The sequence below is a fragment of the Salvelinus namaycush genome, chromosome 12, assembly GCF_016432855.1.
Source record: "Salvelinus namaycush isolate Seneca chromosome 12, SaNama_1.0, whole genome shotgun sequence".
Lineage (NCBI taxonomy): Eukaryota > Metazoa > Chordata > Actinopteri > Salmoniformes > Salmonidae > Salvelinus > Salvelinus namaycush.
In genome coordinates, this window is record NC_052318.1 from 47,213,913 (window position 1) to 47,241,717 (window position 27,805).

Consider the following 27,805-nt stretch of genomic DNA (forward strand, 5'->3'; position numbering starts at 1 on the left):
TGAGATGAGTGTTGCTTTGTGTTTCAGGGCAGTGTAAAGGGGATAGGTCAGCGTTCTGTCGTATGGAGGTGCTGAGCAGGTACTGCACCAACCCTGGGTACAGACAGATGTGCTGCAAGTCCTGCGCCGAGGGGAACTTCACCACTATGGGCCAAAACCTCACCACTGGGCCCTGGAGGTACACCACACTACCCACCCCCATCAATGGCACCTATTCAACAAACCCCACAACAACCCTCAGACCCAAACCCACCGCTGGGATATATAGCACTGACTTTGCTTACGTTGAGCATGATGATTATGGGGAGTATACAACCAAAACCGACGAACACAACACAAGTAAAACATATAGGCCTACCACCGCCCCTGGATTAACCACTAGACAGCCCAGAAAAATAACCACCTCCCCGGTTACCGCCAGAAGTACTCCATCTCCAACCACCACCACCGAGGAGACTACGTTTCCCAGAACCTCCATCATCACCGCCACTACCGCTGAAGCCACCACAATCTCCACCAGTCAGGACCCATCAACTCTCAGAACGACAAATGTCCCCAAGTCCACCACAGCTTGGGTTGATGTCATTGAGAGGGAGTCCCGGACAACCCCGGCTCCATCCACTTCCAGACCTAAAGGAGACAAGAGACGGAAGACCATTCCAACACAGCGTAGGGTCGTTGTGACACTCATGCCCTCCACCATAGCCCCCCACCGGACAGAGGACAAGAGGGAAAACAACCCGGTGGACGTGCCGTATCGGATCGTTGGTGTAGACAATGAGGTCTTTCAGAACCACTTTGTTCCTAGAATACGGCCTCCGTTCCGAGAAACGACACGGAACAAAAGGATACAAGAGCTCCTCGCCGAGAAAAGGAGGCAAGACTTACTTCTCAGACGAGCGAAAAGAAAACCAGGACCTTGATAGTCAGTCATTCAAGTCATCTTTGTTCGTGCTCTATATGGAGATATTCCTATTGAACACCTGCATAACAATTTTGCTTTATTGAAACCAGAGTGAAACCACTCATTCCAGTTCAGAGACTGTCAGTCATGTAGAAATTAAAACTTGCGGCTTGAAGATTGGAATTTGGCCTGCTTCGCTTTTTTTATCCAATGAGGAAAGGGGACAGCAATGGACAAAACAGACAAAATATTGAGAAATGAATATACAATTACTATTCTGTAAATACATCTTTTGAGCGATAATTGCACATTTGTACTTGCTGCTCGGCAATGAAGAGATTTAATTGTCTTTTATGCTTTGATGTTATTACATATCGTACTTTTGTTAATATTGTGAACAGTTTACAATTTGGACCTTTGTAGCTCAGTTAGTAGAGCATGGTGCTTGCAACATCAGGGTAGTGGGTTTGATTCCCAGGACCACCCTTACGTAAAGAATATATATAAACATACATATATACAGTGTATATATAGGGGAAAGTGGAGTATGTTGAGGCATTTTTTACATTCAGTATCAAGGGAAATATACTGTAGTATTCTTTCTAACAAAGATATCTACATATATTTATTTGTTGTTTTTCCCTGGACATAATCAGAATTAATGTAAACATAATAGTTTTGAAAACATAACATTAGTGGTACTGTATCTTGGCACAACTTACGCCAGGAATGGGATAAGTTGAGCATAGGGACAGGGTATGTTGAGCATAGGGACAGGGTAAATTGAGCATAGGGACAGGGTAAGGAGAGCATAGGGACAGGGTAAGGAGAGCATAGGGACAGGGTAAGGAGAGCATAGGGACAGGGTAAGGAGAGCATAGGGACAGGGTAAGGAGAGCATAGGGACAGGGTAAGGAGAGCATAGGGACAGGGTAAGGAGAGCATAGGGACAGGGTAAGGAGAGCATAGGGACAGGGTAAGGAGAGCATAGGGACAGGGTAAGGAGAGCATAGGGACAGGGTATGTTGAGCATAGGGACAGGGTAAGGAGAGCATAGGGACAGGGTAAGTTGAGCCACCTTGGGGTAAGTGGGTGATGGTGTCCTGTGACAGTGGGGGCTGGTGCATGTTCTCAGAGCGTAGGACATTAATGTTCTAGACACATTTCATGGGAATGTTGCAGAACTCAAAACATAAGATATTAATGTTCTAGTAATGTTTCATGGGAACATTCTGTTGCTGAGCCAATCAAGGCACTGATCAGTGAACCACTGATAGCTCTTTGTCTGTTGGCAAAGTTGAGTATACTCCCACACACAGTGATTAATTGAACTTGCAAAGTGTAATCATGTGTGTCAAATATGTAAGTTATAAGCACTAACTCTCATTCAACATGTCCTCACCTGGGATTTGAACTCACAACCTCTTGGTCCACAGTACTCCAATCTTCCTGCTCTCAATTGTCAGATTAATGGATATTGGGCACGGACATGGTGGCCATGTGTGATCATTGATTTTATTTACTTATTTCAGCAATTTAAGGGCTTTGTGTATAGGTGTCTAATGTTGGTGGGGCATATTAACCTGTTTTAGAGATACTCCTGAATCACTATCATCAATAAAATACTTTTAACAGAGCTGGGATTTAGTTTGAAAGTGCATTCACCCTACTGCTTACACCTATCAAGTTGTTTCAGATCTACACAAGTGCCTAGGGAGGAGAGTTTAGGGTTTCTTCTGGACAGCTCATTACTATACTAGCTCATTAAACACATGCCCTTGAGAACCCTTATTGGGACAGTGGTTAGGGTGTTAGTCATTGAAGCTGCTGGCCTGGGCTTGAGACCTGCTAAGGGAGTCATCCTACGCTCACGTTCTCAGCAATATATGTTAATGACAGTTACAACACACGTATCTGTTCTAATTAAAATGAGTTTGAAAGATGGGAATCTGTAGGATTACCTTTGAGCACAAATGATGACCATATTTCCACTACCTCTCATATGTTATCAGTTTTTATTAATTCTATACAGCTACCAAGTTAAATAAAAGTTTAATTGTTTTCTTGAAATCCACACCATTCAAAAATGGTTGTAGCAACTTCAGAGTGCACCTTTAACATATTGTGATGTCTGATATGTCCCAAGTGATTCGGTTGCAATTTGTCTGTTTTTCCACATTAAAACTTGGAGATGGAACTATGTGTTGTGTACTGTTTTGGTATAACTGGCGTCATCATTGCTTAAATGGCAAATGTGAGAGTGCAGACATGCTACTGTAAATATACACATTTCTGATATTCTCAGAATATGGCAACCATGTTCTGGATATGTTTTTAGCAGAAGCAACACTACCATCTTGGCCATGTTTTGGTAACACATTAGGAATGTTCCAGATAGAGAGCTGATGTGATTCCTAATCAGAGACATGTTTGTTCTACAAGGTATACAGTATGTGGTGCAGATTTCAAAAAGACAATAGAGAGTTCTCTTTAACTTCTTCGGGCTATGGGGCAGTATTCGGAAGTTTGGATGAATGAGGTGCCCAAAGTAAACTGCCTGTTACTCAGGCCCAGAAGCTAGGATATGCATATAATTGGTAGTATTGGATAGAAAACACTCTAACGTTTCCAAAACTGTTAAAATAATGTCTGTGAGTATAACAGAACTGATATGGCAGGCAAAAACCCGAGGACAATCCATCCAGAATTTGTTCACCCTTGATTACTATGGCTGTCAATGGGAATATAAAAGATAGTCCTCCCAGATTGCAGTTCCTAGGGCTTCCACTAGATATCAACAGTCTTTAGAAAGAGTTTCAGGCTGGTTTTATGAAAAATGAGCTAGAATTTGTAGTTTTAGTAAGTGGCTCCCATTTTGGCTGTAGTGTTTGTTGCGTGTTCCGGTGAGTGCGCGTACTTCATTATTTATCTCCGATAATGGTCTCCGGTCTCCGTCTTAAATTTGATTGTTTATTTACATATTAGGGTACCTGAGGATTGATTAGGAACGTTGTTTGATATGTTTGGAAGAAGTTTATTGGTAACTTACAGGATTCATTTGTATGCATTTTGAACGAGGGAAACCGGTGGATTACTGAGTTTAGCGTGCCAAAGAAACATAATTTTTGGGAATATAAAGAAGGACTTTATCGAACAAAAGGACCATTTGTTATGTAGCTGGGATCCTTGTGATTGCAACCAGATGAAGATCTTCAAAGGTAAGTGATTTATTTTATCGCTATTTCTGACTTTCTTTACGCCTCTGCTTGGATGGAAAATGTATGTAATGCTTTTGTGTGCGGGCGCTGTCCTCAGATAATCACATGGTGTGCTTTCGCCGTAACGCCTTTTTGAAATCTGACAACGCGGCTGGATTAACAAGAAGTTAAGCTTTTAAATGATGTATGACACTTGTATTTTCATGAATGTTTAATATTACGATTTCTGTCATTTGAATTTCGCGCTCTGCAATTACACGGGATGTTGGCCAGGTGGGATGGTAGCGTCCCAATGATCCGTAAGAAGTTTTTAAGATGCACAACTATTTAGGATTCTACTGAATAATGACATTAACATATATTACTAAGAATGTGAGTGTAGGGTAACTGCCCTAGAAGGTCTTGAACCCAGAGCCACCAGCATCAATGACGAACAACCTAACCACCAGCCCAATAAGGAATATCTCTGGAGCATGTGCTTATTAGGCCAGAATAGTTAGGCCCTGTCCAGAAGAAACCCTAACACCTCCTCCCTAGGCACTTGTGTAGATCTGAAAAAACTGGATAGGTGTAAGCAATAGGGTGATGCACTTTGAAGTAAATCTCAGCTCTGTTAAAAGTACAGTCAAGAAAAGCTTTTGTTGATGATAGTGATTCAGGAGTAACAGTAAAACAGGTTAATATGCCCCACCAACATTAGACAACTATACAGAAAGCCCTAAAATGATTGAAATATGTAAATTAAATCAATGATGAGAGAATAGTCAAAGTAACTGATACTGGCATAATGGCATAGCAGAACACTGTGAACCAAGACATTATGAGTTCAAATCCCAGGTGGGGACATTGAATAATAATTACTGTATAAATTAATATGTAATCATGCATGTCAAATATGTATGTTGGAAACACTATATTAAAAGCATTATGTGTGGGTATCCCTAACCTTGCCAACAGACAAAAAGCACTGCAAATGGATTAGAAGTTCACCAACCAGGATCTTGATGGGCTAAGCAACAGTAACAAGGTGTAATAAAACACTTTTCTTTGGAACCATCAGGTGACGTCCTGACAACTGAAACACAGAAATGTTCTTGCAATGTTCCCATGAAACGTGTCTAGAACATGAATAACTTATATTCTGAGATCATGGTAACCATGTTCTGTGTATGTTTGCTGGGATGTTGGTGGAATATTCTCCTAAACCTCAGAAAAAATGGCACAGGAATGTTCTTGCAACGTTCTCATGAAACGTGTCTAGAACATTGATATTGTACATTGTAACCACGTTCTAGATAACTTTTGACATTAAGGGAATCTAACTTCAAAACCAAAACATGCTAAAAAAGGTTCTCAGTGTCACGCCCTGACCGTAGAGAGCGTTTTTTGTCTCTATTTTGGTTTGGTCAGGGTGTGATTTGGGTGGGCAGTCTATGTTCTATGATTTTCTATTTCTATGTGTTTGGCCGGGTGTGGTTCTCAATCAGAGGCAGCTGTCTATCGTTGTCTCTGATTGAGAACCATACTTAGGTTTCCTTTTCCCACCTGTCTGTGTGGGTAGTTGTCCTTGTTTAGTTGCTTGTGAGCACTACGTTGGCTTCACGTTTCGTTTTGTTGTTTTGTGAGTTTGTTAAGTGTTCTTCGTTTAATAAATAAATAGAAGAATGGATTCTAATCACGCTGCGCCTTGGTCCACTCCTTTAAACGGCCGTGACACTCAGAAGGTTTTTACTAACATAGATAGAATGTTCCCCTAAGTATGGGAAAACTGGACACTCAAACATTAGGGGAACATTCCGGATAACATTACAAAAATGTTTTCTCTCCCTAGAATGGTAAGCTGGGTTGTGAGCCTCTGCTACTCCATCATAGCCTCTCTTTCGCAGTTACATGTTAGTTTTCTTTTTTGTCAATGCACCTCTTCAGTGGTATCTTTGTCTATTGTTTTATTCCTTGCTGCACCTCAAATTGACTTTTTCCCTTTTCTCACTTCCTTACCTGCTCTTTCAAAAACCTCAAGGGGGGCTAGACCCCTGCTTGTTTCACTTGTGTACACAGGGAATGATCATGTCTGCTCTGTCACAATAAAAATGCAGTTGAGTTCATATGCATAAAACGGACAACATGTATCATAATTTGTATGGGGTATGGTGGCCCATGGCTATTGGCTCAACTTACCCTAAGGTGAACCTTCACCCCAGTCTGAGGTCCTGAGCACTCTGGAGCAGGTTATCATCAAGGATCTCTCTGTACAGACCAGAGAATCTTGTTTGTCATGGTCTAGGAGTCCTTTAGGTGCCTTTTGGCAATCTCCAAGCAGGCTGTCATGTGCCTTTTACTGAGGAGTTGCTTCTGTCTGGCCACTCTACCGTAAAGGCCTGCAGAAATGATTGTCCTTCTGGAAGTTTCTCCCATCTCCACAGAGGAACTCTGGAGCTCTGTTAGAGTGACCATCGGGTTCTTGGTCACCTCCCCGATGAAGGCCCTTCTCCTCCGATTACTCAGTTTGACCGGGCGGCCAGCTCTAGGAAGAGTCTTGGTGGTTCAAAACTTCTTCCATTTAAGAATGATGGAGGCCACTGTGTTCTTGGGGACCTTCAAAGCTGTTTTGGTACCCATGCCCAGATTTTTGCCTCGACACAGTCCTGTCTTGGAGCTCTAGGACAATTCCTTCGACCTCAAGGCTTAGTTTTTGCTTTGACATGCACTGCCAACTGTGGGGCCTTATATAGACAGGTGTGTGCCTTTCCAAATCATGTCCAATCAATTGAATTTACCACAGGTGGACTCCAATCAAGTTCTAGAAACATCTCAAGGATGATCAATGGAAACAGGATGCACCTGAGCTCAATTCCGTGTCTAATAGCATATTTTTTATAAATTTGCAAACATTTCTATAAACCTGTTTTTGCTTTGTCATTATGGGGTATTGTGTGTAGATTGATGAGGAAAAATGTGTATTTAATCAATTTTAGAATAAGGCTGTAAAGTAACAAAATGTGGAAAAAGTCAAGGGGTCTGAATACTTTCTGAATGCACTGTATATTGTATGCTAAATAATTGGTAAATCATTATTTTATACTAATTATCTTTCTCTGAGCAATAGTTTTTGTTAAACAAGTTATAAAACAAATTCTCAAAAAGGTAGGGGCTTCCAATACCTTTCAATATTTCACCTTCTAAGATGTTTTATGAGTTGGAGAACACATTGGGTGTGCATGGCCACTGGTGTGCTTTGCCAAAGACCTCTATTTTCATGCCATCTGACCAAAGCACCAGTTCCATTCCAAGTTTCAATGCCATTGAGCAAAAAATAAAGCTCTTTGGCCATGCACACCAGCGGTGGGTTTGGCTTCGAAATGAAAATGCATAAGCAGAAAATAACCCCATACCTACTGTAAAATATGGTGGTTGGAGCTTTGATGTCATGCCAAATAATCTCCCCCGTCCAAATAGTGTGTCCCCCTACGTCACAATGGGATTCTATGAGTTCTAATTTTTGTTGCTAGGGCTGTTGCTAGAATTTGCAACATTCTGACCGGATTTTCAATACTACGAACCAACGCGTCCGTTGCTATGCTGGTTGCTTGGTTACCTCGTAGCGGTCGGGAAGGAAGGAGGACACCGGCAGTTCTAGTTCTATTTCACCTCAGAAGCGCTCGTTCACTAGCAAGCCGCGTGCCGCTTAGGCCGCCCAGAGTGGCTCGCTTGTGGGCTTTCTGGAATCATATAGCAGCACCTTGTGCGTCAAGAATTCAGCATAGCAAGGTTGTATGAAGGTCTAGTTATTAACCTCTCTAGGGTACATGAGACGTTAGCGTCCCACCTCTTCAACAGCCAGTGAAACTGCAGGGTGCCAAATTCAAAACAACAGAAATCCCATAATTAAAATTCCTCAAACATACATTTTACACCATTTTAAAGATAACTGTTGTAAATCCAGCCACAGTGTCCGATTTCAAAAAGGCTTTACGACGAAAGCAAACGAAACGATTATGTTAGGTGAGTGCCTATTCACAGAATAACACAGCCATTTTTTCAGCCAAAGAGAGGATTCACAAAAAGCAGAAATATAGATAAAATTAATCACTAACCTTTGATCTTCATCAGATGACACTCATAGGACATCATGTTACACAATACATGTATGTTTTGTTCGGTAAAGTTCATATTTTTATCCAAAAATCTGAGTTTACATTGGCGCCTTACGTTTAGAAGTTCCAAAACATCCTTTGATTTTGCAGAGAGCCACATCAATTTACAGGAATACTCATTATAAACATTGATAAAAGATACAACTGTTATGCATGGAATTTTAGATGCACTTCTCCTTAATGCAACCGCTGTGTCAGATTTCAAAAAAGCTTTACGGAAAAAGCAAAAACCATGCAATAATCTGAGGTTGGCGCTCAGAGCCCAATCAAGACACAAATATAGCCGCCATATTATGCAGTCAACAAAAGTCATAAAAGCATTATAAATCTTCACTTACTTTTGATGATCTTCGTCGGAATGCACTCCCAGGACTCCCACAAGAAATTTTAGTTTTGTTCGGTAATGTCCATCATTTATGTCCAAATAGTTACTTTTGTTAGCACGTTTGGTAAACAAATTCAAAGTCACGAAGCGCGTTCACTAAAAGCAGACGAAATGTCAAAAAGTTCCGTTACAGTCCGTAGAAACATGTCAAACGATGTATTGAATCAATCTTTTGGATGTTTTTAACATAATTCTTCAATAATGTTCCAACCGGAGAATTCCTTTGTCTTCAGAAAAGCAAATGGAACGGGAGCAAACTCTCATGTGAACGCGCATGGTCAGCTCGTGGCTGCTGGCAGACCTCTGACTCATTCCTCTCTCCTTCGGCCCCACTAAATAGTAGAGGCATCAGACAAGGTTCTAAAGACTGTTGACGTCTAGTGGAAGCCTTAGTAAGTGCAACATTACCAATATCCCACTGTATCTTCAATAGGAGCTGAGTTGAAAATCGACCAACCTCAGATTTCCCACTTCCTGGTTGGATTTTTTCTCAGGTTTTTGCCTGCCATATGAGTTATGTTATACTCACAGACATCATTCAAACAGTTTTAGAAACTTCAGAGTGTTTTCTATCCAAATATACTAATAATATGCATATTCTAGCTTTTATGGCTTTGTAGCAGGCTGTTTACTCTGGGCATGCTTTTCATCTGGACGTGAAAATACTGTCCCCTACCCCAAAGAAGTTAAATGGGTAAATAGTTACATGCTCTAAAACGCTCTGGTGACAAACACATTTTTTGCTGCCCTGTTTACAATCGTCCACATGGCTGGGAGAACCTATTCAAGTAACGTTAAGTAAATACATTTCTAAAATGTAAAAATGTTTACTGTTTTATTAGCTAACTAGCTAACGGTACAGTGCAGACTTACTCAAATGAGCTGCTAACGTAGCTAACGGTAGTTATCTATCTAGCCAACTTTGCATACTGTATAGATAGCTAGCTAATTAAGTGAATTAAATATCACCAGCAACCCACCTTCATATTAGCTAACGTTAGCTATCTTGATGTATTTATCACTGCTAGCTACCTGCATTTGTAGGTAGCTAGCTAACAGCCATGGAGGAGGGTGAAAGGATAGCAGCCCCAACTGTCAAAGTGAGAGAGTAACGTTAGGCTATTCTGGATAGGGCAGGTACTTTTGTGTAGTTCCAGTCCCTAGAAGTGAGGACGGAGATAATAATAACATAATATTCAGTGTGGTCTAATTTGAGTATAAGGAAGTCTGTTTCTTATCAGGTTTTCTGTCCTCAGATACAGAGAGCTGTGAAAGCCTGTCTGCAGACAAAGAGGTCACAATAAAGAGCAGTGGTTCTCAGTCCTGGTCCTGGGGATTCAAAGGGGTGCACATTTTTGTTTTTGCATTAGCACTGCACAGCAGATTCAAATGGTCAACTCATCAAGCTTCAAGTGGTATTTATGTGTTCATTTGTGACGCTATCCTTGATATTATCCTGCTATTGTCACATGCTACACATGTACAGTGGGGAGAACAAGTATTTGATACACTGCCGATTTTGCAGGTTTTCCTACTTACAACGCATGTAGAGGTCTGTAATTTTTATCATAGGTACACTTCAACTGTGAGAGACGGAATCTAAAACAAAAATCCAGAAAATGACATTGTATGATTTTTAAGTAATTAATTTGCATTTTATTGCATGACATAAGTATTTGATCACCTACCAACCAGTAAGCATTCCGGCTCTCACAGACCTGTTAGTTTTTCTTTAAGAAGCCCTCCTGTTCTCCGCTCATTACCTGTATTAACTGCACCTGTTTGAACTCGTTACCTGTATAAAAGACACCTGTCCACACACTCAATCAAACAGACTCCAACCTCTCCACAATGGCCAAGACCAGAGAGCTCTGTAAGGACATCAGGGATAAAATTGTAGACCTGCACAAGGCTGGGATGGGCTACAGGACAATAGGCAAGCAGCTTGGTGAGAAGGCAACAACTGTTGGCTCAATTATTAGAAAATGGAAGAAGTTCAAGATGATGGTCAATCACCCTCGGTCTGGGGCTCCATGTAAGATCTCACCTCGTGGGGCATCAATGATCATGAGGAAGGTGAGGGATCAGCCCAGAACTACACGGCAGGACCTGGTCAATGACCTGAAGAGAGCTGGGACCACAGTCTCAAAGAAAACCATTAGTAACACACTACGCCGTCATGGATTAAAATCCTGCAGCGCACGCAAGGTCCCCCTGCTCAAGCCAGCGCATGTCCAGGCCCGTCTGAAGTTTGCCAATGACCATCTGGATGATCCAGAGGAGGAATGGGAGAAGGTCATGTGGTCTGATGAGACAAACAGAGCTTTTTGGTCTAAACTCCGCTCGCCGTGTTTGGAGGAAGAAGAAGGATGAGTACAACCCCAAGAACACCATCGCAACCGTGAAGCATGGAGGTGGAAACATCATTCTTTGGGGATGCTTTTCTGCAAAGGGGACAGGACGACTGCACCGTATTTAGGGGAGGATGGATGGGGCCATGTATCGCGAGATCTTGGCCAACAACCTCCTTCCCTCAGTAAGAGCATTGAAGATGGGTCATGGCTGGGTCTTCCAGCATGACAACGACCCGAAACACACAGCCAGGGCAACTAAGGAGTGGCTCCGTAAGAAGCATCTCAAGGTCCTGGAGTGGCCTAGCCAGTCTCCAGACCTGAACCCAATAGAAAATCTTTGGAGGGAGCTGAAAGTCCGTATTGCCCAGCGACAGCCCCAAAAACTGAAGGATCTGGAGAAGGTCTGTATGGAGGAGTGGGCCAAAATCCCTGCTGCAGTGTGTGCAAACCTAGTCAAGAACTACAGGAAACATATGATCTCTGTAATTGCAAACAAAGGTTTCTGTACCAAATATTAAGTTCTGCTTTTCTGATGTATCAAATACTTATGTCATGCAATAAAATGCAAATTAATTACTTAAAAATCATACAATGTGATTTTCTGGATTTTTGTTTTAGATTCCGTCTCTCACAGTTGAAGTGTACCTATGATAAAAATTACAGACCTCTACATGCTTTGTAAGTAGGAAAACCTGCAAAATCGGCAGTGTATCAAATACTTGTTCTCCCCACTGTACGTGTGCACATGCATCTATCTATCCAATGTTATCATGATTTGATATAAGGGATAGAATACTTTAGTAATCCACAATGACCTGGTGATGTAAAAGTCTAATAATTACATTATCTTCCATATTCCTACAAATACCTTGTAACTGGAGATTCCTGCCTACAGTTACCGTGTAGGGCACTGCAAGGTTGGGTGACCAGGGCCATCTGGGACTGCCTCCTGGAGAAATTCAGGTATGTGAAGGCTACCTGTGTCCTGCATAACTTCATGAGGATGAACATGAGGACCAGGAGGATGTTTCAAGGATGGGGTCCAACAACGCAGCAAGAGAGGCAATCCGTGGGCGGGAGATCTTTACTTCCTACTTCTTCGAAGACGGTGTTGTTCCCTGAGGTCATCTTGAGTGACCGAGGTCGTGAACTCTGGAACAAGGTAATAACATTACAGGCTATATTCTGTCACCAATGATATAAATAGCCACGTTTATTTACTGATGTTTGATTTTCTTGCTATTGCAAAATGTCTTGCTATTGTCTTACTCTCTGCAGAGATGAGGAACCCTCATGGCACAATACCATCAGAAATCCATGAGAAAACATATTTCTGTTGTTTTCAGGCTGGGCACCTGGCACCATTTCCCAGTCCCGATTCCAGTCCCCGTCCTGGGTCCAGGCCTCCCAAGGTGTCCACGCTCTACACAACAGAGGTCATCGTCCACTGCTTCTGTTGGAAATACGTGACAAAAGGTAAGGAGGTGGCCTGGTGCAGGAGATGCCGCTAGCATTTTCATGTGTCTTGTTTGTCTCATGTTGTCAATGTGGGTGAATTTGTCTGTCCATCGTCCGTCATCTGGATGTTTTGCCCATCCTTGTTTTCACTGCTTGGCCAGCACCCCGCCTCAAGACGGTAGGTATTTTACTACATTGCGTCTTGTTGTATATTGTATGTTATTGTAAATAACCTTAATAACGTGTTGTAATATTGTTATAAATTTGTATAAAGAAGTGTTTTTTTGCAGACATTGGCTTAGATGTTGGTAAGTTGTTTGGTAAGTATATAGCATATGTATCTGTTTTTATTCCAAGTAACGTTTACAAGCATGTAAATATTTGTATATTTTCCATTTGTTTGCTGGTAAATATTTGAAACTTGCTTGAGTTGGCTGTAAATGTATACATTTGCATATTAAATGTATTCATTGCAGGTAAAATTTTCAATTGACTAAAATTGACTGTTCAGTTGATCAGGTACAGACTTACTGGTCCTTAACCCCCTTCTCCGTAGCCATTAATCTTTTGTGTCCAATTCCAAATCAAATTTTAGGCCAGGGTTGGTATGGAATTAGACATTGGTTTGTAGTTAGTGTTTGCATGTCTGGAGGTTCTATATTTGTGTATGTAATATGGCAGAAGTGTCCCGGAGTCCATTACACAGCAGGGTTGAGTCATATTGCCATATTGCTACACCTATCCAAGCCCCATCAGGTCAAGCACTACAAAGATAGAGTAGGGGGTTAAAGGCCTTAATTAAAAACAAAATCCTTCTCCTGACCTGTGCCTTGACGTGGTGAGAGGGCTTCCAACTAAACCAGGCCCATGTTATTGAACCCTTGACTGAGACTGGCTGCCTGTCGAGGACAAGTGACAGGAAGAACTAGCCGCAGCACCTGATTCTGCCTCTTTCATCTGTCGTCATCTCTTAAATCTGTCTCTCCTCTCCCTCCAGATGAAATTCTGCATCTATTGACGTCTGATTGCCCAGCAATCCGCCCACTCATCCCATCCCCTCCTCCATCTCATTACATCATCTAAAACTACTGTTATTGTCATGTCATTATCTGCTAATAAAGTTTGCTAGCCGTATCATACTGGGCATATAATTACTACGCAGCCTAAATAATGCCAAATGTTTAGTGCTTTTCACACACAGGTGCATGAGCCATGTAGTATTCTAACACATTTGTCAATGGAAACAACAATATAAACTATGTTTTCATACCTGATAATGTAATAAAACTGCAATTGAAATATACTACTGTTGTCCTCCTTTGACTTTTGAACTGTGTCAAGAATGGTAAAGAATGCTAATATCCACATAATGAAGATTGCATACCAAATAAAATACATTTTCAGGAATATGTAGGCCTGCAATGCCAAACCATCTCTTGCTCCCCCAGTGGTAATGAGGTAATAATAATGTGCAGTAGAGAACTAGGCTCTCTATGATGCTGAACACCTTGCGGTGTCCACCGGGTGGCACTAATGCCTGTCTTGTCTTCTAGCCAGATATTTCAACATTTACTATAGATGCAATTAATCGCGGGTACAATAATATAGGCTATACCATGGAAAGTTTCACTTTCGTTTGTAGCCTTACTTTCAAAAGATGAATATGTACTTTTTTATTCCCTTTCTGAAGAGAATTTGAAGAATTTATTTTTATATAGGCAATTGTGTCATTATGTAGATTGTTTTGTATGGTTTGTTCCAGCCATGTGTTTGTTGTTTGTATTGTTTTTTGTCTTTAACCTCCAACTGATTGCTTTTTCGTGTCATTTATCTGTATGGGTTTCTGGGATCAGTCAAAAACAGCAATTCCACACAGCCAGAAAGTCAATTTGATATGAATTATAATTTAATTTCACATTGTTTCATTGAGTAGGCTACATGCATTCATGCAGAGTAAAAGGTTTGGACGTGTTCTACTTTCATCAGAAACCCAGACAGTGGATGTGATTGAATATAGGGTCCTCACGTTCCTGTGTAATATCATTTTCAATCCATCTGATACTGTACATCATCTGATATAAGTGATTATGTGATATGACCATGTGGTAAACGACACATTGATTGATGAGTAAAGGTAGGAATTAGTCTTGAATACCAGACCCTAGGTAACAGTGAGTGCCTAGGGTCTGGTTTCAATGACGGAGGGGGAAAACAATTCCGGGGTGGGTCCTCTTCAGACAAACATCCCTCCTAACACATCACAAGTGTGGGAAGGCAGGGCTTAAAATGTGGGCAGGAACTGTGCTCATGAAAAATCATCCCCCCATAGAGATAGTTAGAGGATTCGTCTTGATATCTGTGCCATTTTATTTGTCACATGCGCTGAATTCAACCTTAACATGAAATGCTTACCTACAACCCTTAACCAACAATGCAGTTGGTAGAGTTAAGAAAATATTGACTAAATAAATTGAAGTAAAAAAATACAAAAATACAAAAGTAACACAATTAAATAACAATAATGAGGCTATATACAGGGGGTACCGGTACCGAGTCAATGTGCGGGGGTACAGGTTAATCGAGGTAATTTGTAAATGTAGGTTGGGTTAAAGTGACTATGGGGGTGTCAATAAAAATAGTCCGGGTGGCCATTTGATTAATTGTTCAGCAGTCTTATGACTTGGGGGTAGAAGCTGTTAAGGAGCCTTTCGGATCTAGATTTGGTGCTCCAGTACCACTTGCAGTGTGGTAGCAGAGAGAACAGTCTATGACTTGGGTGACTGGAGTATTTGACAATTTTTTCGGCCATCCTCTGACACCGCCTAGTATATAGGTCCTGGATGGCAGGAAGCTTGGCCCCAGTGATGTACTGGGCTGTATGCACTACCCTCTGTAGCGCCTTACGGTGACGCAACCGGTCAGGATGCTCTCGATGGTGCAGCTGTAGAACATTTTGAGGATCTGGGGACCCAGGCCAAATCTTTTCAGTCTCCTGAGGGGGAATAGGTGTTGTCGTGCCCTCTTCACAATTTTCTTCCTGTGTTTGTTGTTGATGTGGACACCAAGGAACTTGAAACTATCGACCCGCTCCACTACAGCCCCGTCGATGTGAATGGGGGCGTGTTCGGCCGTCGTTTTCCTGCAGTCCACGATCATCTCCTTTGTCTTGCTCACATAGAGGGAGAGGTTGTTGTCCTGGCACCACACTGCCAGGTCTCTGACCTCCTGCCTATAGGCTGTTTCATCGTTGTCGGTGATCAGACCTACCACCATTGTGTCGTCAGCAAACTTAATGATGGTGTTGGAGTTGTGCTTGTCCACACAGTCGTGGGTGAACAGGGAGTACAGGAGGGGACTAAGCACGCACCCCTGAGGGGCCCCCATGTTGAGGATCAGCGTGGCAGATGTGTTGTTGCCTACCCTTACCACCTGGGGGCGGCCGGTCAGGAAGTCCAGGATCCAGTTGCAGAGGGAAGTGTTTAGTCCCAGGGTCCTTAGCTGAGTGATGAGCTTTGTGGGCACTATGGTGTTGAACACTGAGCTGTAGTCAATGAACAGCATTCTCACATAGGTGTTCCTTTTGTCCAGGTGTGAAAGGGCAGTGTGGAGTGTGATTGAGATTGCGTCACAACACCATCATCCCAGAAAACCTAGACCAACTCCAAACATGTGTTTGATACTATTTTATTCACTCCATTCCAGGCATTATAATGAGCCGTCCTCCCTTCAGCAGCTTCCACTACTTTTAGCAGGAAAATAACCCTAAAACACAAGGCAAAATATACAATGGAGTTGCTTACAAATACGACATTGAATGTTTCTGAGTGGCCTAGATACAGTTGACTTAAATTGGCTTGAAAATCTATGGCAAGACTTCAAAATGGCTGTGTACCAATGATCAACAACCAACTTGACAGAGCTTGAAGAATTTTTAAAAGACTAATATGCAAATATTGTACAATCCAGGTGAGCAAAGCTCTTGGAGACTTACCCCAAAATACTCACAGCTGTAATCACTGCCAAAGGTGATTCTAACAGGGGGTTGAATACTTATGTAATCAAATCAAGATACTGTACCTTGTGGTAAAGGTGCGCTGTAGCTAGCACAGTGCGTGGGGGCAGGTTAGCCTTCTTGTAGGTAAATTCCCTTGACCGAGAAGCCTGGGGGCTGAACCCAGTTGGTCTGCCTAACCCAACAAGTGCACATGGGTTTACTAGACAGATTTGCAAGGGTGTGCAAAGCTGTCAAGGCAAAGGGTGGCTACTCAAATATATCTCAAATATAAAATTGATTTTATAACACTTTTTAGTTTACCACATGATTCCAAATGTGTTATTTCATAGTTTTGATGTCTTCACTATTATTCTACAATGTATAAAATAGTAAAAACTAAGAAAAACCCTGGAAAGAGTAGGTGTGTCAAAACTTTTGACTGGTACTGTAGGTTTACAAGAGAAGGGAGCTAGCAATACTACCGTATGTGCAGGTAGAAATGTGGCTAGTTTGCTTTCCAGCTAACTAGCCAAGTTAGCTTAAGTCTTGCAGCATGGGCTAACTGTGTCTCGGTAGCTAGCCATGTTACAGTAGCTGTCACCAGAGACTGGGAAGTAGAAAAGTAATTCAACTCGAACCAAAATGTTCCTTTCGGTAAGTACTAAACACTGTCGATAAGAGCTGAGGTCCTACGTTCGGCAGGGTTAACCTCAACATTCGCCTGTGAACTGTTATGTAGGAATTCAGGAATTTAAGTCATGCTGAGGAAAGCTTCAGGAGCCGTCGTGATCATTTCCGCAAGGAAGAGATGCGAGAATGACCACAAGGCGGGCGAGTGGCGCCTCAGAAGGAGGAATGGGCTCACCTTATTCGCCACCTGTTTGTCTCCGACAGACGTTGTGTGATCGGTTACTTCAGCATTTGTGATCGCCTGAGAAATCCAATTGTGAGATATCGAAACAAGTATTAAGACATTAATACATTCACTCACAAATGACCACTGTCCCAGCTGCACTAGATAGATAAGTACATATACCGATACAATTTACTTTGCATTTAGTAGTCCAACAGCACAAAGAACTAATGAATGTTTGAACACGTTCTTCTTGGCCATGGGCATTCTGAAGCGCCGGCCAGAGAGAAGCCTCTCGAACTGAGGGTGTAGAGGGTGGGAGGGGTTGCTAATGACAGCCAGTGTCTTCTTTTTGGTTGCTTTGTGGAACAGAATGCTCAAATGTGCCTGTGGTCGACCAATTACTTTGCTGGCTGTGTTTACTATTCTGGTCAGTTTGCTTTTGCTCCTCACGCTCAGATGACCATGCCAGACTGTCATATTAAATGCGAGGATGCTCTCCACCAAGCTGCTGTACACCCTCTCCAGAACATCCTGGCTGACCCCAAACCCCTTTAATTTCCTGATTAAGAACAGGCGTTGGCTTTCTTCCAAAAAACTCAGCTTGTTATCAATTTGTGTCCCTAGATATTTAAAACACTTAACCACCTCCACTGGTTGGTCGTTCAGAGAGAGTGGTTGAGACATTGGTAAGTTGTTGCCGTTGATGATCAACTCCTTTGTCTTTTCCACATTGATGTGGAGGGCACTTGACCGACACCATTCTTGAAGGTTGTTGGTCTGTTTAAAATAGCTGTCCCCATCTGACGTAGCAACTTTAAAAAAGAGTCCTACCAGAGCCATGTCATTTGCGTACTTAAAAAGGCTCACATTGTTTCCTCGGATCTTCATCTCGTTAGTATAGATAGAGAACAACAACAGTGAAAGGACACACCCCTGGGGCACTCCTGTGTTCTTGCGTCACGGCCCTGCGTTGAATCATGGGAACCATTATCCTTTCCTCCTCATCCTGTTCTCCTCTCATCCTCCTCTCCATGCTGCCTCTTTCGTCCCCCTGCCCAACCTCCTACTCTCTTCTCTCTTTCCCTTTTTTGCCGCTCCACTCACTCCTTGTACCTTCCACACTCTTACTCTGTACATCAATAAAAATCCATTTGGCACATGATTATGCTCAGCCACAAAATGGGATGGAGGTGCTATTTTTAGCCGGCTAAGGGAGGAGAGGGGAGCGAGAGAGAGAAAGGGGGTGGGATAAACCGTTCTTTTCGTTCTGTAGCTGTATGTCGGTCAGAGGCACAGAGCTCTGTGGCAGCTTGGCTAGAGGCGGCGAGAGGGGTGAGAGGCAACGAAGACGAGCAAACGACACCACCAGAAACACAAATAAGACACAGGTAGGAAGCTCTGCTGCATTCTACATAGAACAGGCAAAGCCAGACACCGGGACTGATAGCAATACTAATAGATGGTACGTGCCCTGAGGAAATTGAATGGTTATATCATAGCTGCGTACATGGCCAGGCAATAAGTACACAAAAACAATGTATGTGCTGATGCTCAATGGCAAAATAGTTGATATGCTTCAAATATCATTCATTCAAGTTCAAGTATTTTGGTACCCTATGGGATGTGTAGAACAAATATACGTCATAACCTATATTTGAGATTCTGCATAAAATTAAGATATTTTTAGGATAATAGATGAGATTATGTAATAGGGATTTGTTTTGCTATGTGAATGAAGTCCCCATGCCTAATGTAAGCTAGTAACACTGGTCTGACTGTCGGTTTGTCAGTCTGTCTTCTAAACTCACTGTTCCTGAGACAACATGAGAATATGGAGGGGCAAAATTAGTTGTTTACATGGCGTCCTAAAATGGAGAGCTGTGCTGTGCTACCTTCAATGAAAAGGAAAGCTAGTAGTTTAAGCCCACTCAATGTTAATCTGTGCTTTTATATATTTATTAGTGTGTGTGTGAACATGTTTTTGTGTGGTGTGTGTGGGTTATTAGGTGGGTGGATTATGTGAGTGTGTGTGTGGGTTATTAGGTGGGTGGATTATGTGAGTGTGTGTGTGGGTTATTAGGTGGGTGGATTATGTGAGTGTGTGTGTGGGTTATTAGGTGGGTGGATTATGTGAGTGTGTGTGTGGGTTATTAGGTGGGTGGATTGTGTGGTGTATGTGTGGGTTATTAGGTGGGTGGATTGTGTGGTGTGTGTGGGTTATTAGGTGGGTGGATTATGTGAGTGTGTGTGTGGGTTATTAGGTGGGTGGATTGTGTGGTGTATGTGTGGGTTATTAGGTGGGTGGATTGTGTGGTGTATGTGTGGGTTATTAGGTGGGTGGATTGTGTGGTGTATGTGGGTTATTAGGTGGGTGGATTATGTGAGTGTGTGTGTGGGTTATTAGGTGGGTGGATTGTGTGGTTTATGTGTGGGTTATTAGGTGGGTGGATTGTGTGGTGTGTGTGGGTTATTAGGTGGGTGGATTATGTGAGTGTGTGTGTGGGTTATTAGGTGGGTGGATTGTGTGGTTTATGTGTGGGTTATTAGGTGGGTGGATTGTGTGTGTGTGTGTGCCTAATATGAGCACACCCTGAGATGTGATGAGGGAAAGCAAGGTTACCATGGAGACGGGCTCAGCACATCTTTTCTGTAAACGATTGCACATACAAATCAAATACACAAATGCATTTCATATGCAATTATGCATTTAAAAAACATACAAAGAGCATGGTCAATTACACTTTGCCTGTTTTTGACTTTTTCCTTTATTTAACTAGATGCAAATTGATAATTCATTAAAAAAATTGTCATTCTCATGGCATTGTTTACATTTTCCACAATCCAAGCTTTGCAAAAACAAAAAGTTATTCTCAGAGACTGACCTGACCAGCCTCTCTCTCCCTCCTGTTTCCCAGGCATGCGACCCCGCTCCAGACTCCTGGCTAAGAGGTGCCTGCCCACCATCAGGGAGGGCTATGAGGAGCTGGTCCAAGACATGAACCAGGCCAACAGCCGCCACCTCCCTCCCCATGGTCAGGCGCACTCACTGTCTACCCATGACTACTTCCTGTCCATCTGCCAGCTCGCCCGACCAACCTTCCCCCAGGGCGAACCTGACTGTGACATCCTCACGGTGGGCGCTCTGGCCTCCCTGAGGCTGCACAGACTGAGTGACCGTGTGCCACCCTGTCAGCCTCTGATCTCTAAGGTCAGCCGCCACACACAGTCAGAGCAGGAGGAGAGTCAGAATGAGTGTAGTGGCCCAGAGAGAGTGGTGGATGTCAGTTCACGTCAGACCTCCAGTAGGGTTGTCCCCAGTGTCTCTGACCCTCTGGAGTTCCTCTATGGTCACAGGGAAGGACTCCTCTCAGCCGCCTGTCGCGCCCATGACTCACAGGGCTGGATGGGCGAAGGGAGTCAGAGTGCGACCCAGCGTCGACCACGACCCCCGGTATGTGCCGACAGTTTCCCCCGCATGTGTTCCTCGCCCGTGACCCAGTGCAAAAGCAGCTGCTGTGATCTATGGCTGGTGGACCCTACTGACCAAAAGAAGCCAAACCCTGACCCTGCTCCACCACAGACATCCTCATCAGACCAGCAGAAACCTGGTGCCTCCAGCTCATTCTCATGGATGTTCCAGAATGACCCAGACAGGGCACCTGCAGGTGAGAGGGGGAAGTGCACTCGCTACATGGACAATCACACAATGGTGTCACACTGGATCGCTGACTGTCGCTCGGCCTGGAGAGAAGCCAGAGTCAGGGCGTGCATGCTTCCTGCCATCGCAGAGATGTAAACTTGTGTAGCGTTGTTAATCCCCACTTTTAAGTACTGTACATTATGGATCCTTGATGTACTTATGTACCGCTTAATTGGTACATTTGGACAATGCAGGTCCATATAGTAACATGTAAAAATTGCATTTTCATGCCTGACCGTTTTGTACAGTATGTAGTGTAAGACATATTGTAGACTAGCGTATGCCTCACATATATCACAGTAAGTGGAATGTTGACAGTGCCTAGAAGACATCAGTATTAGGGTAACCTCGTAAAGTTGAACAAGACAGGATTTTGGAAGGATGATCACGCGAGACAAGTAGTAGGGTGAATAAAGATGTGTGGAAAAGATGCAGAATTTGCTATAAGGATTATGCACAAAGACATATGACTTGAAAAATGACAGATCATAATCTTTACTATTGAGTGAGTGATATCTCACTCCATTATTGACGAATGATAACTCTGGTCAAATAAAACATTCTACTTTTCATAACAATGGGAATGGTACAGTTTAGAATCAGAACGAAGGATAATGTGATCCGATAGCTAGTTCAGGCTCTCTGTAGGAGAGCATTCAAACTCAGACTATTCTCAGTGGTTCTGAAAATGTCTCTTGCGATTTCCTCTCTCATGTATGATATGAGTTATGCAATGACAATGTAGATCTGTGCAAAACTGATGAGTCTATTTAAATCTTCCACTAAGTAAAGCCATGATGAAATGGTACATCATATTCACACTGAGTGAAACAGCATGTGACATTGTAGTATATTCTTTTTTGATTGTGTTTAATGGCCCTCCATGACAGTACAATGAACTCTGTGTCAAAATATACAAATGGAAAGACAACAGTATAATTGACTTGTAAAAGGTTGACAATACAATCGTTCGATCTTGTATGGTATGGCTTTTGTACCTCTGTCCATTGTTGGCTCGTAATCTAATAAAATTGTGTTTTACCCTGCCTCTGAGTGTCCAAAACATAGACCTGTTGCACTAGGAAATATATCCGTATAGTGCAAGATAAACAAGTTATCCTAAACCCTTCTGTGATGGGGAGATAATAAAATTGAAGTCCTGCTCAGTATCAATTTTTTTACCCCTTTTTCTCCCCAATTGATAGTTACAGTCTTGTCCCATCGATGCAACTTCCGTACGGACTCGGGAGAGGCAAACGTCGAGAGCCATGCGTCCTCCAAAACACAACCCCGGCAAGCAGCACAGGTTCTTGACACACTGCTCACTTAACCTGGAAGCCAGCTGCGCCAATGTGTCAGAGGAAACGCCGTACAGCTGGCGACCAAAGCCAGCATGCATGCGCCTGGCCACCACAAGGAGTCGCTAGAGCCTGATGGGACAAGGACATGCCAGCCGGTCTAACACTCCTCTAACCCAGACGACGCTTGGCCAATTGTGCAACACCTCATGGGTCTCCCGGGCGCAGCCAGCTACGACACAGCCCGGGATCGAACCCGGATCTGTAGTGATGCCTCTAGCACTGCGATGCACTTGGGATGCCCCCTGCCCTATATCTTGAAGCATTATGACGGATTCTAAATTCCTAGAATTAACCAGGGATGTTATTTGTACAAAGATTTAACAGGAATTAGATTACAATAATGAATATACAACTGAGTTTCCGAGGTATCTCAGTTTCAAGGTCTCAACTTGGAGAGAGAAAGCCTTGTGAGGTATTGGTCAGTCACATGTGCGAGCCACCGGTAATTATTAATTATGCTAAATCATGTAAATATAACTTGTCTGTGTATAGCCATATATAAGACAACTGCAACAGATTTTAGACCATGTTAAGAGTTAATGGAAAACTGTTTAAAAATATATTTCACAGTTGAAACACACTAAATAGTGTCTCATAGTGTATCCTTTGATGTCTCCTACTAGTGCTGGTATTGTGCTTTGTTTTCATGCTATCTGAATGACTCAAACGTTATAAGAAAATCAATAGGGGCCCCTTGCCATGACATTTTTGGAATTTCATTTGTATTTGGATGATTGCTAGTTTCTCAAAGATTATCTTATTTTTTTGTATATATACTGCTCCATTATCTTATCTGGACTCGTTAGGAACTCACCTTTCATCTCATATTAAACTTGTCCATCGATAACAAACAGAATGCATTTTTGGTTTAAAATCTATGAATTCTTTTAGATGAATAGCAATAAATTGATCGCTGAATGTGCTATAGTGATGAAATCCCCATCACCTGACTCCCTATGATGTAAAGATATCAGGCATGTGCTTTGTCAGTGGCTGTAATGTAGGGTTCAGCCAGGAGTTGATGGACAGTTGTTGTGGAATTTCTAAAGAATCAGGAGAGACTTGGATAATTCTTCAAACAATCATACATCATTAATTATTGCAATAACAGAGCCCGACAATACAGGAAATGCTGAGGTGTTATATAGTGGACCTAAAAATGCTTAGTCATGGCTGGTTCCACCCCTTCCCGGGTGGGTTCAGGCATCATAAGCTACCTTGTTTTCTTCTTGTGGCTATGTGTATCAGGTCATAGCGCACAAACAAGTGATACCGTTAGTTCCGTTACTCCTCTCTGTTCAAGCCAGCCTCTGTTCTCTTCATATCTCCACACAGCTGTACCCTTGGAAGACATTAAAAGACAGGATGGACCGAAAAACTGTGGTCACTCTTAGAGGCTCTTTGTCTTGACTGTGTGTCACTGGTGTAGACATGAGTAGGCAGGAGGCGGTCGCAGGTTTAGAACTACTGAATTTATGTCGGCACCATTGATCAAAGCGGGACAAAACCCAAATACTGTTCTGCTCAAAATATATCTTTTTAGGTTTAAGGCTCCTACAGCACATGTGCATAACAAAGTTTAGCATTAAGAACTATTAAAGTAATTCTTCATTGCATTGTCTCTGCTATACAAGCTTAAAAGAGGTTATACAGGATTTTTCCCTCACACTCCCTGGTTTTGAAACTCATGTCAAAAATCATAACATTTCTTTACTAACACAAATATTAAAAAATATAGGTAGATCAAACAGGAGTACATGCTTCATCAGTACACAACAGACCCGACCTCTCCTTCCACAATGACCCCCTCCTGTCACGTTCCTGACCTGTTTTCCCTTGTTTTGTATTTATTTAGTATGGTCAGGGCGTGAGTTGGGTGGGTTGTCTATGTGTTGTTTTCTATGTTGGGGTTTTGTGTGTTCGGCCTGGTATGATTCTCAATCAGAGGCAGCTGTCAATCGTTGTCCCTGATTGAGAATCATACTTAGGCAGCCTGGGTTTCACGTGTGTTTTGTGGGTGTTTGTATTTCGTGTCAGTGTTCGTGCCACACGGGACTGTTGTTCGGTTAGATTATCTTTTGTTATTTTGTTTCGTGTAGTGTTCAGTTTATTGTGAATAAAACATGGACACTTTCCACTCTGCGTTTTGGTCCAGACAACCACCCTCCATGTCAATCCCACTATACCAAAGGGCAGCACCGGACTGAGGGGCAGCACCGGACTGAGGGGCAGCACCGGACTGAGGGGCAGCACCAGACTGAGGGGCAGATCCTGGCTGGCGGGCGGCTCTGGGGGATCCTGGCTGGCTGGCGGCTCCGGCGGATCCTGGCTGGCTGGCCCTGGCGGATCCTGGCTGGCTCTGGCGGATCCTGGCTGGCTGGCTGGCGGATCCTGGCTGGCTGGCTGGCGGATCCTGGCTGGCTGGCTGGCGGATCCTGGCTGGCTGGCGGATCCTGGCTGGCTGGCTCTGGCGGATCCTGGCTGGCTGGCGGATCCTGGCTGGCTGGCTCCGGCGGATCCTGGCTGGCTGGCTCTGGCGGATCCTGGCTGGACAGTTCTGGCTGGTCCTGGCTGGCTGGCGGATCCTGGCTGGCTGACGGCACTGGCTGCTCCTGTCTGGCGGACGGCACTGGCTGCTCCTGTCTGGCGGACGGCACTGGCTGCTCCTGTCTGGCGGACGGCACTGGCTGCTCCTGTCTGGCGGACGGCACTGGCTGCTCCTGTCTGGCGGACGGCACTGGCTGCTCCTGTCTGGCGGACGGCACTGGCTGCTCCTGTCTGGCGGACGGCACTGGCTGCTCCTGTCTGGCGGACGGCACTGGCTGCTCCTGTCTGGCGGACGGCACTGGCTGCTCCTGGCTGGCGGACGGCACTGGCTGCTCCTGGCTGGCGGACGGCACTGGCTGCTCCTGTCTGGCGGACGGCACTGGCTGCTCCTGTCTGGCGGACGGCACTGGCTGCTCCTGTCTGGCGGACGGCACTGGCTGCTCCTGTCTGGCGGACGGCTCTGGCTGCTCCTGTCTGGCGGACGGCTCTGGCTGCTCCTGTCTGGCGGACGGCTCTGGCTGCTCCTGTCTGGCGGACGGCTCTGGCTGCTCCTGTCTGGCGGACGGCTCTGGCTGCTCCTGTCTGGCGGACGGCTCTGGCTGCTCAACACAGACGGGCAGCTCTGACAGCTCGGGACAGACGGGCAGCTCTGACGGCTCGGGACAGACGGGCAGCTCTGACGGCTCGGGACAGACGGGCAGCTCTGGCGGCTCGGGACAGACGGGCAGCTCTGACGGCTCGGGACAGACGGACAGCTCTGACAGCGCTGGGCAGACGGACAGCTCAGACAGCGCTGGGCAGGCAGGCAGTTCAGACTCTGGCTGCGCTGGAGAGGAGGAAGGCTCTGACAGCGCTGGACAGGTGGGAGCAACTGGAGAGAGAAAATGGAGAGACAGCCTGGTGCGGGGGGCTGCCACCGGAGGACTGGTACGTGGAGGTGGCACCGGATATACCGGACCGTGAAGGAGGACACGCGCTCTTGAGCACCGAGCCTGTCCAACCTTACCAGGTTGAATGGTCCCCGTAGCCCTGCCAGTGCGGCGAGGTGGAATAGCCCGCACTGGGCTATGCTGGCGAACCGGGGACATCATTTGTAAGGCTGGTGCCATGTACGCCGGCCCGAGGAGACGCACTGGAGACCAGATGCGTTGGGCCGGCTTCATGACACCCGGCTTGATGCCCAACTTAGCCCTACCAGTGCGGCGAGGTGGAATAGCCCGCACTGGGCTAAGCATGCGTACTGGGGACACCGTGCGCTCCACCGCATAACACGGTGTCTGACCAGTACGACGCCCTCTCACTCCACGGTAAGCACGGGGAGTTGGCTCAGGTCTCCTACCCGGCTTTGCCACACTCCACGTGTGCCCCCCCAAGAAATTTTTGGGTTTGACTCTCGGGCTCCCAACCGCGTCGCCGCGCTGCCTCCTCATACCAGCGCCTCTCTGCCTTCGCTGCCTCCAACTCTGCCTTGGGACGGCGATCTTCCCCTGGCTGAGCCCAGGGTCCTTTGCCGTCCAGGATCTCTTCCCAAGTCCAGGAGTCCTGGGTTTTTGGCCGCTGCTGCTGCTGCTGTTGCTGCCCTTTTCCACTCCGCTTGGTCCTTTGGTGGTGGGTGTTTCTGTTACGGCAGATTTCCTCCTCTTCGTCAGAAGAGGTACTCTCTAACCTGTGAAAAAACCACTAAAACCAAATGAAAAGACCCCACACAATAAATACAAATTCACATAGTGCCTACATTCTTCATAAAATCAGAATAATTAATTGGATCGTTTCCTGCATGTGACTGGTCGTCGTCGCACAACCTCGGCCTCCCAAGAAACTGAGCACTGCTTCCAAAACATATTCCGGGCGTTCTGCCAATTGGTCTGAGAAGGAGGTCATGACACCCAGTCACCTGCATGAACCAAGGATGATACAGTCCCTACAATTCAATGCCATCTCTTCATAGACAAGAAAATATTGAATGCATAAAGCAGTGCATGTAAGCAATAGTTCATAATGTAAGACAATGTCATAATCTAAGCAGAAATATTCAACCAAGCAAAATATGAAACGTTGTAAAAGAATGCTTTATTACACAAGTACATTATCTTTGTAAATGGCTTCTGTTGTGCCACTGAGTTTAAAATGTTTAACATTCTACACATACCATATACAGTTCTAAACTGCCAGTGTCAAAGAAGGCCAAGTGGATCCTTTCTCAGCAAAGCGCTTGCTCCTAGTTTAGTAAAGAACACCTTGCAATCACAGAGTCTGGGCGTTCAGCCAATGTTCCACTCCCACTGAGCCGACCTTGTGAGAGCAAACCTCTGTCAACAGGTGCATTTCTAAGTATGCGAAAGGTCAATATTCACTGTCTTCAGCAGTAAAGGGTAGCCGTCGTTGTCATGGTCCGAATCACACATTTATTTAACCTTTGTTTAACCAGGTAGGCAAGTTGAGAACAAGTTCTCATTTACAACTGTGACCTGGCCAAGATAAAGCAAAGCAGTTCGACACATACAACAGAGTTACACATGGAGTAAAACAAACATACAGTCAATAATACAGAACAAAAACAAGTCTATATACAATGTGAGCAAATGAGGTGAGATAAGGGAGGTAAAGGCAATAAAAAGGCCACGGTGGCGAAGTAAATACAATATAGCAATTAAAAACACTGAAATTGGAGATTTGCAGTAGGTGAACGTGCAAAGTAGAAATACTGGGGTGCAAGACAGCAAAATAAATAAATAAATACAGTAGGGGATGAGGTAATCGTTTGGGCTATTTATAGATGGACTATGTACAGGTGCAGTGATCTCTGAGCTGCTCTGGCAGCTGGTGCTTAACCTGTCTAGGAACGGGGTTCGTTACGCTAGCGGAACCCCTCGC

The 27,805-nt window shown here is 44.2% G+C and overlaps 2 protein-coding genes across 5 annotated transcripts in view; both read left to right on the forward strand.

The window, feature by feature from the left end:
• The window catches only part of LOC120057349 (A disintegrin and metalloproteinase with thrombospondin motifs 2-like), a 57,647-nt gene extending 55,852 nt beyond the window's left edge, over positions 1-1,795 (forward strand). For all 4 annotated transcript variants that reach the window (XM_039005931.1, XM_039005932.1, XM_039005933.1 and 1 more), the window contains exon 22: positions 28-1,795. In XM_039005931.1, coding sequence (XP_038861859.1) covers positions 28-923 — 896 coding nt within the window. In that variant the 3' untranslated portion in view covers positions 924-1,795. The remainder of the gene's footprint in view (positions 1-27) is intronic.
• Positions 1,796-20,240: 18,445 nt separating this feature from the next.
• Positions 20,241-21,251, forward strand: si:dkeyp-72g9.4. Its single transcript, XM_039006181.1, has one exon. The coding sequence runs from the start codon at positions 20,241-20,243 to the stop codon at positions 21,117-21,119; it is 879 nt and encodes a 292-aa protein (XP_038862109.1). The 3' UTR covers positions 21,120-21,251.
• The last annotated feature ends 6,554 nt before the right edge of the window (positions 21,252-27,805 follow it).